Source organism: Tenrec ecaudatus, chromosome 18 (genome assembly GCF_050624435.1).
Source record: "Tenrec ecaudatus isolate mTenEca1 chromosome 18, mTenEca1.hap1, whole genome shotgun sequence".
Taxonomy (NCBI): Eukaryota; Metazoa; Chordata; class Mammalia; order Afrosoricida; family Tenrecidae; genus Tenrec; species Tenrec ecaudatus.
Window position 1 is genome coordinate 14,568,281 of NC_134547.1, and position 20,004 is coordinate 14,588,284.

General features: G+C 52.9%; 1 protein-coding gene across 5 annotated transcripts in view; it reads right to left on the bottom strand.

The window, feature by feature from the left end:
- Positions 1-2,057: 2,057 nt before the first annotated feature.
- IGSF23 (immunoglobulin superfamily member 23) overlaps positions 2,058-20,004 on the bottom strand; it is a 110,903-nt gene continuing 92,956 nt past the window's right edge. For 3 of the 5 annotated variants that reach the window (XM_075537585.1, XM_075537583.1, XM_075537584.1), the window contains exons 3-6: positions 18,700-19,014; positions 17,212-17,475; positions 12,342-12,486; positions 2,058-4,142 (exon numbers count right to left, since the gene is read on the bottom strand). In XM_075537585.1, the coding sequence (XP_075393700.1) occupies positions 4,097-4,142; positions 12,342-12,486; positions 17,212-17,475; positions 18,700-18,874 (630 nt within the window). In that variant the 5' untranslated portion in view covers positions 18,875-19,014 and the 3' untranslated portion in view covers positions 2,058-4,096. Of the gene's footprint in view, positions 4,143-6,572; positions 7,709-12,341; positions 12,487-17,211; positions 17,476-18,699; positions 19,015-20,004 lie in introns of those variants that run through there. The other 2 variants (XM_075537587.1, XM_075537586.1) reach the window with 2 other exon arrangements.

The window sequence follows — 20,004 nt, forward strand, 5'->3', positions numbered from 1 at the left end:
TGGAAATGTGTTTTCCGGTGGTCTTGGGTGTAGGTGACCCCTGTGAAAAGGTTGTTCGAGCCCAAAGGGGTCACGACCCACTGGTTGAGAACTGCTGCGGTAGGTGCCCCTGATGGCGGGCTACAAGGAGCGGGCAGCAGCGCTAACTTAGCAGGAGTATGGAGCTCAGAGCAGCCTAAGCAGTGTGGAGGAAAGGGGGGCCCCCCAACACATCTTCACGGGTTCAGTAAGCGTAATTGTACAGATAATTGTTGAGATAGATAAATATTATATTAAAGCCATCGAGAGCATAAGAGATTGAAGTAATGGAGGCAGACACATTTCATGGTAGCATGCTCACCTCCTGGATGGCCATGATCTTACCGACCAGATCCGTGCACAGCGTGGGCTGAGGCGAAGTGGGGTGGAGACAGCCAGAGAGAGCCAGCCGGCCGGAAGCTGGCGACCCCGTTTATTGCTCACCAAGGGTTATATCTCCTTAGGGGGCGTGATTACAGGTAACCACACACGTCACAGGAAGGGGCAGGACAATAGGCAATACAAGCAATAGGAGGGGGATATACAAAAGCGTGACAGGAAGAGGATGAGCTAGGGATGCACACATGATAGAAGGGGAGGGACTAGAGGTCCACATGTGACAGGAAGGGCAGACCCTGGATTCATGATGATGGCCTAACTTGGTCACCCTTGGGTGGGCTTGACCTCTCTGGGGTCTCCTACAAGGAAACAGACAACTAGTCTCCTTATCAGAAGGGAGTGGGCCCTACTTGTTGTGGGATAAACAGTGGTGACTGCTTGCTCTGGATGGCTGATAACCCTTAAGGAGAATAACCCCTGATCTACTCCTGATGACCTCCAAGTGTATAGTCATTCGCCACATGTAGCAAGCAGTTAAGGTTGGCATATATTTGGAGGAGACAACTTGGGAGAAATCCTTCTGTTTCCCACAAAGCAGTGTTTGGGGGTGGGGTGAGGGTGGGGGTGGGAGGGATCGGGCAGAAAGGGCGCAAAAAGTTTTGAATGGTTGGATTCTTTCTTATTTTCTGAAAAGGGGGCAGTATACCACATAAGTTTGGGAGCCTATGCTAGTTAGGGGTTGTGAGTGTGTAAATCTCTCCCCCTATCAAGCGCCACCCCTCCTGCAGCCCACCCCTCCCCTACATCTTTCTGGTCGCACACAGCCTCATCTCCTGCAGAGCCAGGCTGTGTTTGAGCCACCTGAACCACCACCCTTGTGGTTAATAGCCCATCACTTTTCCCTCAGTGCCACCAGGGCGCCTACCCTAAAAGTGACAGCCAAGAACACCCTACAGGGGCCGTTTTACTCTGTCACATTTGGGTTGTCATGAGTCAGCTGGGCGGGCACCAAGAACAACTTACAGGGCAGCTCACACAGCTGAGCTGCCACTTCCTGGAGGAAGCTCCCCCTTCCCATCCATGCTGGGTCATGACCCTCTTTGGTCACCACAGGCCTTGGGAGATGCAGCAAAGTGTGGTAGTCGTCCCCCGCCCCCCGCCCCCCCCCCCCCCAGGTCTGTCTGCTCTGAGTCGTCATTTTTCAAGGGCCAGGTCTGTCTCACGAAACCCACGGGCTTGTGGGTTTCATGATGACAGGGCCCATGGCCATGTAACTTGCAGTGGTAGAAGTGACAGCTCGACTTCCTCATCTGTAAGCTGGAGCTGAGGCCATCACCCACCTTCTAGGTTTTGGGGGGATAAACGGCTGCACATGCTTAGTGTAGGATAGAAAAGACTTTTCCCCAGCTTTGTCTCCCCCAAAGATAGGCCAACATTAGAGGCTGTTCGCCAGCACATGGTGGGGGGTCAGATGCTTAGAGACGTCCTCCCTGAGGGCATTCAGTCATCAGACTGCAGTCTGATCCACTGTAGGTGGGGCTCACACTTTACTGATAAAGATAGTGATTGTTTCCATGGAGAGCCAGAGAAGGGGTCAAACCTGCTCAGTGACATTCTAAGTTAGGCTGCTATCCTGAATCTAGGATCCACCCTTCTTGTCACATGTGTACCCCCAATCCCTCCCCTTCCTATTGAGTGTACACCCCTAGATTGTCCCCCTCTCATTGCTGTATTACCTATAGTACAACCCCTTCCTGGGAGGATGTCTTTACCTGTAATTAGGGGGCTGGCACGCCCCCAAAAGGTGTACAGGCCTTGGTTAGAAATAAAGAGCTTGCTCTCCTGGTACTCTCTCCCTGTCCCCTCTTCTCTTGTCTTCCTTCCCCTCCCCCTCTCTCCTGCCTGCTCTCCTGTCCTGACCACCAAGAGGAGCTGAGGTGAGCATGCTATGAAATGTGTCTGACTCCATTATTTCAATCTCTCTTTTCTCTCTTATTCTCTATGATTTTACTATAATATTTACTTATTATCGCTGTGCAATTGCACCTACCAGGTCTGTGATGATTTGTTAGGGGCTGGCTCCCCTGACAGCTTAGTACAGCATTGGGCAACTTTCACCCTCCAGAGACCAGGCTGCTCTTGCTCACGGTCTGAATCGGTTCCCCTTTCTCCCACAGTGGATGCCTCCTTCAGGAAGCCCACCTGTATTCCAGCCTAAATCAGGAGCTGCCCCTGGGCCTCCTTATCCTAGCCCTGACCACTCTGGGTCATTAATGTGTGTGGGAGCAGGCCTGTCTCCCCCACTGGGCTGCCGACTTCCGGAGGGCAGGTCCTCAAGGTTGTGGTCACAGCTGAGGGTTACACACAGCTCAGGCACTTGGGGAAATTATGAATAAATGAGAGACATTAGGTGGGGGGAGGAAGGGGAACTGATCCCAATGATCGACGTATTAACAGCCCCCCGCCCCCCAGGGGGACGAACAACAGAAATGTGGATGAAGGGAGACAGCGGATTGGTGTAAGATATTAAAATAATAATTTATAATTTGTCAAGTAGTCACGAGGATGGGAGGGAGGGGAAAAAAAGAGGAGCCGCTACCAAGGGCTCAAGTAGAAAGAAAATGTTTTGAAAATGATGATGGCAACAGCTGCTTGATACAATTGTGGTATGGATTGTCGTAAGCACTGTAAGAGCTCCCCAATAACATGCTTTATAAAAAATAAAACAGAAAGCAGAAGACAAACGAATGACGTCAGCAAGTTTTTCATTTCCAGTTTAAAGCAGTAGCAACAGCGAGGACTTCATTTCCGGTTACTGAATGGCCACCCCAGTCCTCTTTTCCGCTGCAGCAACAGGCAGCTGAAGGCAGGCACCCAGGTGTATTCAATGGGGTCTTCGTTCTCTGAATGCTAACGGAGCATTGGATGTCAGTCACCTTGGGGTCTAAAGTGCACCTGGCCCGAGCCACGGCGTGTGCAGTGCCCTCACGTGCGTGTCCAAAACAGCGGGACAAGGAATTCAGAAGAGCCAGGAAGAACCGATGCCTTTGAATGAGGGTGTCTGTGTGGCCCACGCAGAGGATCACGGACGGACAAGAGGACAAACACATCTGGCAAGAAGTTACCGCTACGGCGCTCCTTAGAGCCAAGGACGGTGAGACTCCTCTCATTTTGGATGTGTGGTCAGGAGACACCAGTCCCTGGAGAAGGCCGTCATGCTTGGTAAAAGGGAGGGTCAGGGAAGAAAAGGGGGAAGGGCCTCCATGAGGTGCGTGGACAGGCCCCAGCGGCTGCCACATTGCGTTCAAACAATGCTTGTAAGTTTTGAGAAGGATGAGGGCAATGAATGTGCAAATGTGCTTTACGCAATGGACGTAGGGATGGATTGCGACAAGAATTGTATGAGCCCCTAATGAAACGATTTTGAAAAAGAAAAATACGGATAAACAACAACAAAATGACAGTGAGGAAGGGGCTGGAGGGGTGGTGTGTGTGTAGGAGCTGACTTACAGCGCCCCACTGTAGGTTTCTGAGACTATCACTACTTAAGGGAGCAGAAAGCCTTGTCTTTCTCCTGAGGAGCTGCTGGTGGATTTGAACTGCGGACCACGTGAATCGCAGCCCAATGTGTAACCAGGACACCGCCATGGGTCCTACAAATAAGATAGCAGTTTATTTTTTTCATGTAAAAGAAATCCACGGGGTCAACCAGCACGAGTTGGATGATTTCCCCAACTCTTCAAAGACCCACGTCTTCTGCAGTTGGGGGCTGATAAACTGGCTTCCTGAAAAGAAAAGAAATCCTTGATTTGTGTTGTTCCGATTTCTGTGGGATCAAGGGGGTAGCCCTGGGGGCCTAGTGGCCACATGGTGTGCTGCTGATGGCAAGATCAGATGTCCGAAACCACCAGCCTCTCCAAGGGAGAAAGACGAGGCTTTTGACTCCGTAAAGAGTTACCGTCTCAGAAGCCGACAGGGACTGTTGTATCCTGCCCTCCGGGGTTGTTACGAGTCCGAATCAGTGTAATGGGAGTGAGTCTGGAGTTTTAAAAATCTGTTTGGAAGCAGACAGCCAGGCCTTTCTTCTGTGACACGACCGCCGAGGAAGTTTGAACTGCCAACCGCGTGGTAAGAGTGTCTTCAGCCACAGTTAGCAAGCCCAGTGCATAACCCCTGCCCCTCCAGGGGTCCTTCCATAAAGATTCAACCACAAAAATCAAACTCACTGCCATTGCATCGATTCTGACTCATAGAGACCCGATAGGACAGGGTAGACCTGCCCCTGTGGGTTTCTGAGACTGTCATTCTTTACGGGAGTCAAAAGTCACCTTGTTCTCCCCGGGAGAGGCCCTTGGTTTCAAACTGCTGACCTTCTGGTTTAGACCAGGAGGCCAAGAAAATCCTATGGAGCAATTCCACTCTGTCACACCTGGGGGCGCCAACGAACCAGAACAACTTGACGCTGTGGACTTGGGTTGGGTTTAGGGTTAGGGCCAGGGTCTCAGGGTGCTTGACATGGAGAAAAAGGGGAGTCAGGTCTGATTGTTCACCCTGATTGCTACTGTAGGGTTTAAGGACATTGATGTACCTTCTTCAGACCTGTGCCACCAACCCCCCCACGATGCCCACCCCCTTCCTTTTGTGAGCAGTTTTCTCCTCCATGATCATAAATGGACCCCTAAGCTCTCTTTAGAGTTGCTCTTGTCAATTTGATCCCATATAGATGATTCTTCGGAGAGTCCAATGCTCAACGCAGACCGAACCCAACGACCCAACCAACCAACCAACCAACCAGCCAACCAACCAGCCAGCCAACCAACCAGCCAGCCAACCAACCAAACTAGCCAGCCAGCCAGCCAGCCAGCCAGCCAACCAACCAGCCAGCCAGCCAGCCAGCCAGCCAGCCAGCCAGCCAGCCAGCCAGCCAGCCAGCCAGCCAGCCAGCCAGCCAACCAACCAACCAGCCAACCAACCAACCAACCAGCCAGCCAGACAACCAACCAACCAACCAACGACCCAACCAACCAACCAACCGATTGACCGACCGACCGACCGACCGACTGACCGACCGACCGACTGGCCGGCCGACCAACCAACCAGCCAACCAAACTCATGGCCATAGAAATCAATTCCAATTCCAAATCAAATCCCATAGGACAGGATGGAACTTCCCCTGTAGAGCGAAACTCACTTGTTGTAAGACCCCTGGTACAAGGCCAGTGGTTCAAAGCCACCGGCTGATCATAGGGATAAGCGTAGGCTCTGCTCCTGTTGAGATGGACAGTCTCAGAGCACTATATAGGGCCAGTATGTAGCCTTGGAAACTCAGTATGAGGTCGCTGTGGGTTGTCTTTTTTTTTGGTCACCTGTTACAATCCTGTACAAGCTATTAAGCTGGATCAGCTGAAAATGGAGCGGCCAGCCCTGTTTGCACATGCGCTCTGAGAATGGCTGGGGTTTGTGACTCCATCCCAACTTCTTGCCACACAGTAATATGTTCCCCAAGGAGAAAACTTCAGCTGCATGCGCACGGAACTGAACCCTCCGCCACGGAGTCGATTTGGACTCCCGGGGACCTCCTATAGCGTCTCCAGGCTGTACATCTTTCAGAAGTAGACAGCCCCAACTCGCGCCCAGGAAGCGGCTGGTGGGTTGGAACCACTCAAACTTCTGGTTACCAGCTCAATGCTTACCCAGCAACACAATAGCGGTAACGGAGGAATGGTTAGGTATTGGGCAGCTAACTACAAGGGCAGTAGTTCGAAGCCACCAGCCACTCCAAGGGAGACATATGAGGCTTTCTGCTCCTGTAAAGAGCTAGTCTCGGAAACCCATAGAATCTCTATAAGACTGGACAGACCCAAGAGCAGTGAGTTTTTTCTGTGTGTTTGTTTGTTTTTAATACTTTTATTGGGGGCTCTTACATCTCTTGTCATAACCCATCCATTCCTCCACGGTGTCAAGCACATTTGCACATATGCCGCCATCATCATTTTCAAAGCATTCTCTTCCCACTTGAGGCCTGCTATCAGCTCCCCATTGCTTCCCCCTCGCTCCCCAGGAGTTTTTCTGTTTTAATCAGATACAAGGCAATATTTATATGCCTCTGTTTACTGAACACTGGGCTGCTCCCTACCCTTCCCTCCTCCCCCATCTTCCCTTTACCCTTCATCCTCCCCCACTTTCCTCCTCTCTTACAGACCCCTCCTCCCCACCTTCATCCCACAGACAAGATTGAGCCCAAGGAGCTCTGATTAAAGAACCTATCCCTGCCCCAGCCCCTCCTACAGCCACAGTGATTGGGCCAAAGCTGGGCACCTGACTCAAGTAAGCCAATCAGATACCTTTATCCGGGGTCTCAGGAACCAGGGGTGGTTACACAGCTCAGCCCTGCCTGGATTCAGTCCACTGGGATTGAATGAAACGAGGGCACATGGCCCAACTAAGCCAACTGGATCCCTTCTCCAGGAGCTTCCTTACAAGGCAATGGGATCCAAGATAAATCGGGCCATTTCCCTTGAATGGGGGCTCTGTGCCCTTGAGAGCCGTGGACCAGAATCACAAGGAGCTCATCTGCGGAGAGTGAACTATGAATTCCAGGCACCTGGATTCAGTGTTGGTTGGCCTGCCAACCACATGGCTGGCAGAATTGTAAGCCAAAGACACGGCTCTTGTTTCAAGTCACTAAGTTTGGGCCTGTGTTTGTCACACAACAAATACGAATGCCACCTGGGATTCTCGGTCATCTTCTTGGATGCTTCTAGCACATTCCACTTCCCCCACTGCCTTCACCTATTTCTTTTGCTTGTTGCCCAAGGATTTTTAAAGAGCTGGAGACGCCTTTGGACGTGGGATCAGGGGAGACCAGTCCCTGGAGAAGGACATCGTGCTTGGTAAAGTAACCAAAGAAGATCCTCAACTAGACAGATTGACACAGTGGCTGCAACAATGGGCTCAAATGCCAACCGCTGGGAGGATGGCTCAGGACCAGGACGTGTTTGGTTCTGTTGTGCACCGGGTTGCGATGAGTCAGAACCGCCTCAATGGCACTGGACAACCACAACAGAGTTGCCTTGCCTAAGTGACTTCTGGGAATTGATGAGCTGGGTGTTGGCGGCGTCAAGAGGCAAGGAAAAGCAGTCCTTGGGGGCTTCCAACAAGATTGAAATGTCTCACAGAAACAGGAAGAGGCAACCAGGAAGGCAGAGGTCTCCTAGGGAGTCCTGGCTGGGATCTCACCCTGCCCTCAGTCCCAGGATCCTCTTCCCCACACATCCCACTGTCACCTCTTAGGCCAACAGGACAGGTGCCCACACTTCAGCAGCACAAGCGTATTCTTCGTCTGTCAGTTCTACGATAAAGGGAGAGGGAGAGGTCACAACGGTAACAACATCTCGACTTGCGCCTGACACCAAGAGCCGCTGGCTGCGTGTCAGGCGACTTTCTGCTTAGTGGATCCACACACCCACTCTGAGGTAGGCCTGACCATTCTCCCTGACTTACAGGTGAGCATCTGAGGCACAGAGAGGTGAAAGGACTCACCCGAAGTCCGCTGGGACTTGGACACAAGCATGGTTCAGGGATGGGGGTCCAGGTCTTTCACGGATGGATTGAGTTATATTCCCCCCTCCCCCCAAGTATGTTGGATTCCTAACCCAGACACCTGTGGTTGTGATGTAATGTACGTAATGTAACAGATATGATGTAATGTCATGTCATATTTATAATGTGTCATGCAGGAGCCCCGTGGTGCACTGGTGACAATCTGCAAGGTCAGCAGTTTGGAACCACCGGCGACCCCTCTGAAAGAGAAGAGGGGGTCTACTCCTGTAAAGAGTTACCGTCGGGGGTGAAGGGAGACATAAGATATGACAAAATAATAATAATTTGTAAATTATTAAGGCTTCATGAGGGAAAGGGGAGTGGGGAAGGAAGGGAAAAAAATGAGCTCGTACCAAGGGCTCAAGCAGAAAGCAAACGTTTTGAGAATGATGATGGCAACAAATGTACAAATGTGCTTGACACAGTGGATGGATGCATGGATTGTGATAAGAGTTGTACAAGCCCCAATACAATGGTTGAAAAAAAGAGTTACAACCTTGGAAACCCGCAGGGCCGGTGCTGCCTTTCCCGATGAGGTCACCAGGAGTCAGGATCGGCTCGATGGCAGTGGGTTTGGTGTGGGTTTGATGGAATGCCACGTGATGTGTGCCACGTGCCTGCTTGCAGTGTTGCGGGTGTCACGTAATTAGTGTCACCCTATAATGTAATATTGTTTGATTTCATCTTGCTTGGATCTAAGGAAGAAGACCTGATGCATTTGAACGATGGCGCTGGCAAAGAATACTGAGAGCCCCACGGGTGGCCAAAAGAACAAACAAATCTGCCAGGAGGCTCCTTAGAGGCAAGCCTGGTGAGACGGGGTCTCACATACCTTGTAGTCAGTCAGTTGAGGACATACATGCAGTAAAGGATGGATCTTAAACCTAATTACGTCAGCGTCATACAAATAGCAGAACACACAGAGCCACACACTCACGTGGGAAGCTCACACTGCGGGAAGTATGACCAGGGCTATATTCCCTAACTTTTAACAGGGAATCTGGAAAGCTAAATTAGAGATAAAGTCCAAGCACATTATCCTGCTTTGAATGTATTCCACGGGGCACATGGCTGATTCTGTCTCCCCCCCACCCCGTAGAAGCAGACATTCTTTGATTATCTCCTCCTGCCAAGGCACCCATCCCCCACCTCATGCCTTCCCCCAATGCAGGTGTTGGGTTTCCTCACCTGTGAGTTCAGGGACTTTACTGTGATGACCACCCACCTTGTGACCTATGTAACTCCTGAATATGCACGACTAACGGCTACCTATAAAAGCCCCCAAGCAATAAAGACGCCCTCTCCTCCATACCTCTTCCCCTCTCCCTCCTTCCCTGCTCCCTCTCCCTGGCTCTCCTCCTTCCGCACCTCCACGTGGACCATCAAGAGTGGCTGAGGTGAGCATGCTACTATGAAATGTGTCTGACTCCTTTATTTCATTCTCTCTCCTATCTCTCTCATTCCCTGTGACTTTACTATAATCTTTATATATTATAGCTGTACAATTGCACCAACAGGACCCAAGATGATGTGTTAGGGGTTGACACCCCCCCCCCCACACACACACCACAGATGGCAGGTTTATAGCAGAATCAACACAGCTGGCACCCTGATTGGAACGTTCATTCTTCAGAACTGTGAGAAAATAGTTATGTTCTTTAAAACCACCCCACCCTGGTCCTTGTCTGAGAGAGTTAAGGTTTATTGTGCCAACCTGGCTGATAAACATGTGGGGTTAATTGAAGGGTGGAGAGATAAATGGCTCAGTGAGCCTCACCTTTTTAGTTCTCAGGTCTCTTGCTTTCTAATGGTGGGACCAGGGCGTGGCTGCCTTAGCCAGTTCCCTGCTGCAGCTGGCAAGGCTCACTTCCTGCAAGACATCCCTGAGGAGAAGCCACATGAACCTACTCCGATGCAGCCCTGGGTGCTGGAGCAGCCGTGCAGAGAACCCTGCCAGCGCTGAGATGCTCACACGTTCACTGACTCGGCTTTCCTCCTGCAGTCGGCGTCATAGTGTGTGTTTTGTGAGATGGAGGAGGACTTTGTGGATCGGTGTCGGACATATGGGGCTAATGTTGGACTTGTGGGCTTGGGCAGCACTGGGTTGGGATGCTTTCTGAATGTACACTTAGCCTTCACATAAAACTCTCTCTTCGACATACGAGTTTCTGTGGATCTGTTTCCCTAGTCTACCCAGACTGACACAGTGTCTTACTGCAGCTCTCTGTGAGGACAACTGCAGATAGCAGGACTCTCTCCCGGCCCTGGAGGGTGTGGTGATGCATGCAGGCTGTCTTACTCAGCCCACACCCCTCTTTTCTGAGCACTGCCTGGGCCCACCAAGAGGTTCAGGGACACAGCTGATGAGCTGATGCTGGTGCCTCTTCTCTCTGGTGTCTGTCCTGGGAATCCGTGGGGTGCCATGGAGTCCCTGTCGGCCAAATAGTAAGGAGGACAGCAAATGGCCCTCTTGCCCACTCGGGGGGAGGAAGGGGTGGCAAGGACTCTGGATGGGTAGAGTCGGGATTTCCAGACCAGCCTCTGGGTTGAGGATTTTCCACATTTAAGCACATGGCTTTGGGATCGCTGGGCTCTTACCCAAACAGCGCGTGCATTAAATGGCTTACCCAAGCCTGCGCACAACCCCCTTGTGCACTAGTTTCCCGCGTGCACTATTTGCACAGGCGTGTTGTATGTATAAAAATACAGCCAAACTGGGTTCCCTTCAAACTTTGCTACCCGCCAGCTGGGAGTCCTTGGGCAAAATGATGAGCTTCTCTGGGCTTCAGTTTTGCTCATTTGGGAATGGAAAGATGGGGCAACACCCACCTTTACGAGGGGGTGTGGCTTTAAGGCAACTCCAAGGAGTGGCGCTGTCACCACCCGGGTGACTCTAAGGCGGGTGATTTAGGCAGCAGCCTGCTCCTCTCTCCCACAAACCAGAAGGTCCCTCAAAAGTCCATGAGCTGGCAGGCCTGGCTCTTGCCCCCGTCCCCCCTCCAAAACGGGACCACAAAGTCTCCCCACCCCATTCCACCCTGCCTGCTGATTTCTCTCCTTCAGGACAGAGTAGGGAGGTCTTTCTTGCTAATGGCGAGGAGAGAGTTCGTGTTGGGTGGCAGCTAGAAGTAGGAGACAGGCAGGGCTCATGGGTTCGAATCCCCGTTCTCTAGTTGTAGGCCCGGGGCACGTCTTTTCTCTCTGCATGTTTAGGCTCCTCTTGCTCTTGCCAATGCGAGCTTCACCCCTGCAAACCAGAACTCTTGTGGAGAGTTGATAGAATAAGCATGCTTCTACTCAGAAAACCACCTCACTGCTATCAAATCCGTTCAGATTCATAGCAACCCGATGGGACTGAGTAGAACTCCCCTTGCAGGTTTTGGACACTGAATCTTTGATGGGAGCACACACCCTAATCTCTCCTGGCGGCAGGGCGAAGCCACCACCCTTACAGTAAGCAGGCCAGTGCTAGCCCACGGTGCCACCAGGCCAGCAGCATAGTCAGCACCTCATGCATAGATATTGGCATAGTGGGGTACAAGTTGGGCTGCCAATCGCAAGGTCAGTTGTTTGACTCCCCTGGCTGCTTTGCCGGAGAAAAACACGGTTTTGTATTCCTGGAAAGATCTGCAGGCTCAGAAACCCCCAGGGGGCAGTTCTCCCCTGTTCTAGAAGGCCACTGTGTGCCCCCATCGACTCGATCGATGGCTGTGAGTCTGGCTTATGGCTGTAACTGCTGCTCTTTGGTAAGCCGTCGGCTCTTCCCTAGTATGAATAGTGTTGCTGGCCTTTGACACGGCCCACGGGGTGGATGCGATGTTCCCCCACGCCTGCTCCAGTCTAAGAAGGACTAAGGGAAAGGTCCGGTGGTCTCTTTCTGCAAAACCGCCGATGGACATCCCATGGACCCTGACAGTCTCATCTGTACCCCGGGATGGCCCAGGCCCGGGGGTGACTTGCTGAGGCCAGTTAGCAGGCTCAACAACGAACACCCACAAATCACCACCTTCAAAATTCACCGCCTCCCAGTCAATTCCCACTCACAGTCGACCCTCCAGGACAGGGTAGACCTGCCACGGTGGATTTCTGAGACTGACTCTTGAAGGTAGCAGGTGGTCTTGTCTTTCTCCCACAGAGCAGGGGGCGGTTTCAAACTGCTGACCTTGCAGTGAGCCTCCCAACCTATAACCACTAAGCTACCAGGGGTCCTGGACCCCTCACACAGAGGATGACACTGCCCGGGTCAGTCCCTGCTCTGTGCACCAGGGGACATGCTCCCCCTCCCAGCAGGTCTAGCCTCCCTTGTGGGCCAGTCTGCCCGGTTTGCAGGGGCTGCTGGGGCCTGGGGCCGCCTGGATGGACACGGTTGGGGCCGGCTATACCTCTGCTTCTGGATGATGGTGAAGATCACGCCGCCCAACAGCGCCACGAGCCCCAGAAACGCAGCCACGATGAGGCCCACGGCAGATGATCCCGACACGGAGAACACGGGGTCCGGTTCGATGGGGTCCTGGGCATTTTCGGGTTCTGCGGACCAAAGGAGGCCAAGACTGAAGAAGCCACGCTCGCTCCAGCACCCCGCCCGAGGCCACTCCCACCCTTCCTCACCCCGTCCTCCCTCTTCCCTGCTTTCCATGGAAGCCGAGGCGGGTGGGAGTGTGTGTGTGTGTGTGTGTGTGTGTGGGGGGGGTATTTGTAAAGTGCAAAACCGTCCTGAACACCCCCTCCCTGCTCGGAAGGAGCCTGGGGTGGCTTCTAGCACCCAGCTCACCTGTCCAGGCTCATCTCTCTCCACTCAGACCCCTTTAAGAACCAGGGGACCCATTCTATGCGCTAAGCTCATCTCTCTCTGCCCCCCTCTGTCCCCTCTCCTCTCCTCTCTCCCCCCTCTCCACTCTCCCCTCTCTCCAAGGGCACACGGTGCTATCTCCCCCACCTCACATTTCCAGGGCTCCTCCCACCAGCTCTGGGGTCCCCTTTAGGAAATCCTCCCTGATCTCGGACCGAGAGGGATCTGTGAGCCCCAGACCGCCTCGGTGGGGGTCCCCACGGCAAACACCTCCCACATCCCATAACCAGCAGCGGAATCAGGGTGGAACCGCTCCGTGGAGGTTTCCGTGGCTGCGACCTGATGGAAGCCGATCGCCGGCCCTTTCTCCCGTGGTCCCCGCCCACGTTGGGGTGTGTAACCACGCTCGGAACCTGGACACTCAGAAACTCTCAGCGCGCGTTTCCCGATGAGTGCGTCAGCGAGTACGGCCCTCCTCGGGGTCACCATGGGGGGGGGGGGGCTAGACCCAGGAGCCCTGGTGGCGCAGCGGATGAAGCATCAGACTGCTGGCCGAAGGGTCAGTGGTTGGAACCCCCCAGCAGCCGCCGTGGAGAGAGAGAGTGACCATCTATTTCGCCAAATGAGCACCGCCTTCGAAGTTCTGTAGAGCGGGTCCACTCGGTGGTCTGGGGGATCAATTTGATGACAGCGAGGTTTTTACATTTTTTAAAATTCAGGGCCAAGGCAGCTGAAGATCAGACTGTCTGTCCCCTTAAGGGTTTACAGTCGTGTCGGGTGGACAGGGGCTGGAAGGACTCAGCGCAGTGGGTTGGGCTTCTACCTGGCTGGCTCTGCTTCCTGGAATCCAACTGAAAATTAATTTATTAAAGGACACTTCATCTCACTGCCATTCCCGGGGAGAACTTCACTCCTCGCACCCCTAGAGGGCAGAGTGGAGCTGCCCCTGTGGGCTTCCCTGGGGGTGACTCTTCTGTTTGATTTTTTTTATTTTATATTTTAACAGATTTCACATATCATACAATAGTTCCAGCAGATTGAAAAGCTACAATCGATTTTAGAACGTCTTCTTTCTTGGACACATGAATAGCTCCCTACTTCTCCCCAAGTCTGAGAAACTATTAATCCAGTGACTGTCTCTAGGGATGGACCTATCCTGGAGCTTTTATATAGAGAAAAACATACAACAGCAAAATCCACCCTCCCCCCAAACAAAACAAAAAAACAGTCACAACCGTGGGGGAAGGGAGACAGCAGTCGGTGTGAGATATGAAGATAATAATAGTTTATAATCTATTAAGGGGTCATGAGGATGAGGGGGCAGAAGGGGAAGGAAAGAGGAGCTGATACCAAGGGTTCAATGGAAAGTAATTGTCTGGAAAAGAACGATGGCAACATATGTGCAAATGCCTGATACAATTGATGTATGCATTGTAATAAGAGTTGTAAGAGCTTTCAATAAAATGATTTAAAAAAACCAATAACAACAACAAAACCCAGAAAAGCTTCTATAGAAAATTGTATGTCTGACTTTCTGAGGGGCTGAGGTTCTACATCTTTTTAGAAGCAGGCAGACTCTTCCTCTCTCTGAGAGGCTAATCGGTTCGGGCCACCGACCTTCCAGTTAGGAGCGTATCGTCCAACCCACAGTGCCACCAGGGGGCAGAGAGAGCAGATTCAGGGCAGCTGAGAACCAATAGGAAGAACAAAATCCATCTGCAGATGGATGGTGACGGTGTTTGAGGTTCACTGCCCTGAATAAACCCCAAACAACTAAACCCCATAAAAAACACACAACCTACTGCTGTCCGTCGGTTCCAACCCATAACCACCCTGCAGGACAGGGTAGACCCGCCCCCATAGCGTTTCGAAAGCTACAATCATTGTAGAAGCAGATAGACTCAACTTTCCTTCTCAGAGTGGCTGGTGGCCCCAAACCACCGATCTTTAGGTTAGCCGTGCAACGTGTAACCCGCTATGCCACCAGGGCTCCCCTGTACTTGTCTTCCGTGAAGAACACTGACAGCAATCTTCATCACGGTAGCTGCCATTGGAAGCGCCTGCTATCTGGTAAGTGCTCAATCGGCTTCATTCATGTTCATTCTGTTAAGAATCCGGCAAAGGCAGGTGGGATCACTCCCGCTTCACAGAGGAGGAAATGAGGCTCAGAGAGGAGAAGAAGGTGTGATGGCAGGACTGGACTCTGGGCTCGGCCTCGTCACTGATCCTAACTATCCTTGTCAGCAGACCCCAGGGCTCCATGCAGCTTACTGCACATACTAGGCATCGCCAAACAATTAATACCTGGATGAAGAGCAAGCCTACCTCCAATACCTGGACGCAATCCTACCCTCAATACCTGGATGAAGAGCAATCCTACCCCCAATACCTGGATGAAGAGCCCTGGTCGTGCAGTGGTGACTCATTGGGTTGGTAGCTGCAAGGCCAGCAGTTCGAAACCACCAGCCCTCCAAGGGCAAAGGAAGAGGCTATCTACCCCCGTAATGAGTCTCGGACACCCACAGGGTCAGTTCTACACAGTCCAGTACGTTGTCCTGAGTTTGAATCAGTGCAGTGGTAGTCAATGAGTGACACGTGCGGGCAAGTAGTCCCAGGGGTGCAGTGGGAGGGTCCTCAAAGATTTACAGCGTCAGAAACCATCTGAGGTAGTTAATGTTTATTGTGTCAACCTGGCCAATAAACATATGCGGGATTAATTGAAGGGTGGAGGGATAAATGGCTCCGTGACCTTTCCAGTTTTCAAGAAGCCGCATGGACCTACCCCGATGCAGCCCTGGGTGCTGGAGCAGCCGTGTGGAGATCCGTGCCAGCGCTGAGATGCTCACATGTTCACTGACTCGGCTTTCCTCCTGCAGTCAGTGTCATTGCGTGTGTTTTGAGATATGGAGGAGGACTTTGTGGACTGGTGTCAGACAGATTGGTTAATGTTGGACTTGTGGGCTTGGGCAGCGCTGGGTGGGATATTTTCTTGAGGTGCACTTACCTTTTATATAAAACTCTCTCTTACACACGAGTTTCTGTGGATTTGTTTCTCTAAAGTATCCAGACCAACACACCATCCCCAGGAGGCAGTTCTACAGCGTTGCTATGAGTTGGAACCATTGGGAGGGTATTGAGGTAGTGGTGGTGGTGGTCTGTGTGTATGTGTGTGTATGTTGTCCCTGTGGTCATTAGACGAGAGTGAGTCAAAAAGTATGGCTGCTGGGTTTCACCTCATCCAACCCCAAACCAAATCCACCGCCATCAAGTCAGTTCTGACCCGCATGACCCTATGGGACAGGGTAGAACTGTCCCCGTGACTTTCCCAAAGCCTCACAGGAGCAGAAAGCCATCCTTCTGCAGAGGGGCTGGTGGTTTCGAACTGCTGACCTTGTGGTGAGCAGCCCAAGACAAAACCCACTATGCCGCAGGGCTTCTGCCAGTCTATCCTGCACAGGTCTATTCCAAGCACCACGTGCTTAACCATGTCTCTGAGGTCAGTGGATGGCTGCAGACATGCGCTCTCAGCCATGCCCATGTCCTCGTCTTGTGAGAAATATAAATAGCTAAAGGAATCGGGGGTCCAACGGGCCGCTTTGAAGGTCAGCTAGTTCCAAGGGTTGATCTTTCCACCCGCCTTTTTAGTAAGGTCAAGGCTGATGATGGACATGACTGGATGGAACGGATCCTGAATTACCCTCGTGGACGGTTTATCTCCCAAGTAGTCTTGGGAGCACAGCGATCAAGACCCTGGGCGACAACCCAAAAGGCTGTGGGTTGCTTCGAATCGCCCAGCTGCTTCTTGGGAGAAGGACACCCTGCTTGGTAAGGTAGAGGGGTCAGGGCCAAAGAGGAAAACCCTCGAGGAGATGGACTGACACGGTGGCTGCTACAGTGGGCTCAGACACAATGTGTCAGCAAGGCTCAGGCCTGCGGGGGGGGGGGGGGGTCATGCTGCTGCTCCTGGGGTCACTAAGAGTGGGAATGGACTCCATGCATCTGACAACTGCCTGCTTTGCTCTGTGAAATGCTCCGGACCACACTGTGGGGCAGGCACTGTTAGTTTGTCCATTTTACACGTGAGGTGCGGCGAGACCCGGGCAGTCATCCCAAGTTGCCCGGCCTGGAAGTGATGCAAGAGGCCGGGATTCAAATCCAGGTGGCACCGAGTGGAGCCCTGAGAGAGTCTCTCAAGGGCACCTAGCCAGGAGATGGTTGCAGCAGGGATCCAGCTAGCCTGGTCCAGATCCTGAGCCGGGCTTTTTTCAGAGCCAGCCTCTTCGACCTGCAGCCTGTCATCTGTAAAATGGGCTCCCACCAGGCAGATGGAAGGATGGAACGATACCTGGGCTAGGAAGTACGGTGTGTGTCCGAGGAGGCTGCTCGAAGAACGTGGCTCAGGGGAACTGGGGAGGCTGGCCACAGACCGGCGAGGGCAGAGGACTCTGCCTGGTGGGACTCACCTGCCATTGAGACGATCACGCTGTCAGTGAACACCTGCCCATTGCTGTCCTTGGTGGTGCATGTGTAGTTGCCCAGGTCCTCCAGGGACAGCCGTCGGATGATTAGATTTCGGAAGGACCCACGGGGTTTCCCATCCAGGCTCCAGGTCACCTCGGTGTCGTTTTTTGTGTGACATGTCAGGACCACGGAGTAGTTGAGCTCACAGTTGACGACACTCAGGGAAGGGTTTGGGTACGCCGACACCCATATGTAGAAGGATGTGGCTGTGTGAATAGGCAGAGGGCACTCAGGGAAGCTGGCTGTGTCTTCCTCCTAGCACCCATTCATTCCTTTATTTATTCACCATCATGCCCCATCCCACCCACCCCCTCTTCCTGACCCCTTCCATCCTTATACCAGCCCCGCCTCCCATCAGCCCAGTGCTGACACTGGCTGCTGGGACCTGCTCCGCCCATGCCCACGGAGCAGAGGCAGCAGGACACACCACGGTTGGTAGCATTCCCCCAGACTGCCTGGCCTGGGCTTGGGATCTCACTATACCAGCCCTCAGATGGCGTCACACCTATGAATGCTCTAGCCTGGGCCCCTCAGCTCCCCAGAGGAGCTGGCATTCAGTGACACCCACACTGGCTACAGAACCCAGCCCTCATTGCTGCACCCCCCCCCATTCCATGTTGCCCAGTTCTCTACACCTTCCAGAAACAACTTCCTTCCAATCCCCTACACACACACACACACACACACACACACACACACACACACCCTTCCATATCTGCATCTGGGCAAAGAGAGACTGGAGGTCACCAATGACTACAGTCAGTCCCCATCTACACACGATTTGATGATTCAGCCGGGAGACAAGAAAGTGGCAAATAAAAATTATGGCTCAGGGGAGACTTCTCCGCTTCCACACTGGTGGAGATGAAGGTTCAACTCCAGGTCAATGCACCGCCCATCTCTCCCTGGAGGCTTGTGTGTCCCTAGGGTGCTGAGCTGGTTGCAGACTAAGAGGGTGTGATGGTGACATCCTTTCATGTCAACTTGAAGTGTAGGGGTACAGTCTAGGCTGTCAATCAGGTCACCGCCTGATGATGGCTTCTTGTGGGCATGACCTCATTATAAGGAGGGTCCTGGGAGCCTCCCCACCGCCCCCCCCCTTCTGCTTCACCTTCCTGTTAGTGAGTCACTCGGAGCCCTGAGATGCACCCACCACCACCACTGGATCCACAAGACTTTGCACCCACTGGCCTGAGACCTTCCTGCCTTCTGAATCATTGCTTGTGGCCGTGTGAGTCTGAAGAGGGATTGATTCATGGTCTAGAATCAGACTTACGGACTAGCATCGGACTTTCGGACTTGATTTGGACTGGGCTGGGATGCTTTCTTGATAGCTGATTACTCCTTGATATGAAACTCTTTCTTATGAGTGTCAACTTGTGTCTCTAGTCAACCCAGCTGGCACCTGGTGACTGACACCCCTCACTCACCCTTGACATTGCTTTGCCCCGCGGCACTCCTGCGCTCCCTGCTGGTCTCCCGCAGCACAGCGTCCTTCCTGGAATCTTGCGTGGCCACGTTTTGGATGGCCAGGTCACCTCGGGGACCCAGCAGCTCCCGGCCAGTGTGTCCGGGTCCCGAGAGGACTTCAGGGGAGAGGATCATGCCTGCTGGCTGGGCCTTGTCGTCCCGGAACCAGGAAGTGGCCAGAACGCCATGGAGACTCCCAGGGATGGCCAGGTGGGCGCTGGCTCCTTCATTCCAGGGTCCTGCTGCAGAGCAGGTGCAGGATGCAAGCAAGGAGCCTGAGGTGGGAGTGGGGAGAGACAAGAAACACCATGAACAGTTGTGCTCTGGGGAGGGCAACCAGGATGCTGAAAACGCTCTTTGTTCTCCAGGATGGACTGTGGTCCTGAGACATCCTTCCCACCTGGACCTGAAGCCCTGCGGCCCGGGGTCACCTGCCAGCTCCACAGCCAAGGGGCCTGTTGAACGAACAATATCAAACCCGAGGAAACGGCTCTTCAAAACTGCCAAGGGGAGATGGAGGGCAGCATTTTTTCCCCAACCAAGCTTGGACGGCAGCCAGGGGCAGTAAGCCAGGATGGATGGAAACCAGGAAAGTGGGGGGCAAGGGAGGGTGGAGGATGGAAGGGGAGGAGTACCACGCTATGGAGGGGAATCGCAACTCACCCCACGAAACAAAATGCCTATGGACCATAGGAAAGGTGTGTTTGAGTTTGGGATTTGAGTGTGCCCCCTACTCTTGCACCCAAATCACGAGCAAGGGGTCTGAGACCAACACGGGTGGCTGTTATTGGCCATCGAGTCAGTGCGTGGGATTCAGTCGGTTCGCACCAGTTCGGCAGAACTGACATGTCACTTTTTGTGCAGTTCGGTGAACAGGTGTTAGAATGGGCCCTGTGCTCAGGGCTCGTTCACAGGTGGGCGGCTGGGATGGAGACAAAAGTACATTACCTGATCCTCATCTGTGCAATGGCACGTTCTAGGCACCTCTGGTAATGTTCAGCCCATTCATTGGTATAAACCAGCGCTTCTCATCCTGTGGGTCCTTTGGGGGTTGAATGACCCTTTCACAGGGGTCGCCTAAGGCCATCGGAAGACACATATGCCTATGGTCTTAGGAACCGAGACACCGCTCCTATCTGTCTCCAGGCGGGTCCGCCCACGTGCAGACACGCCCACCTATGAGTACCCAGCGTGAAGACTGCTCCCCATGCGACACCATGCTTCAAGACAAATTTTCATTGATTTGTCTTTAGAAATAAACATTT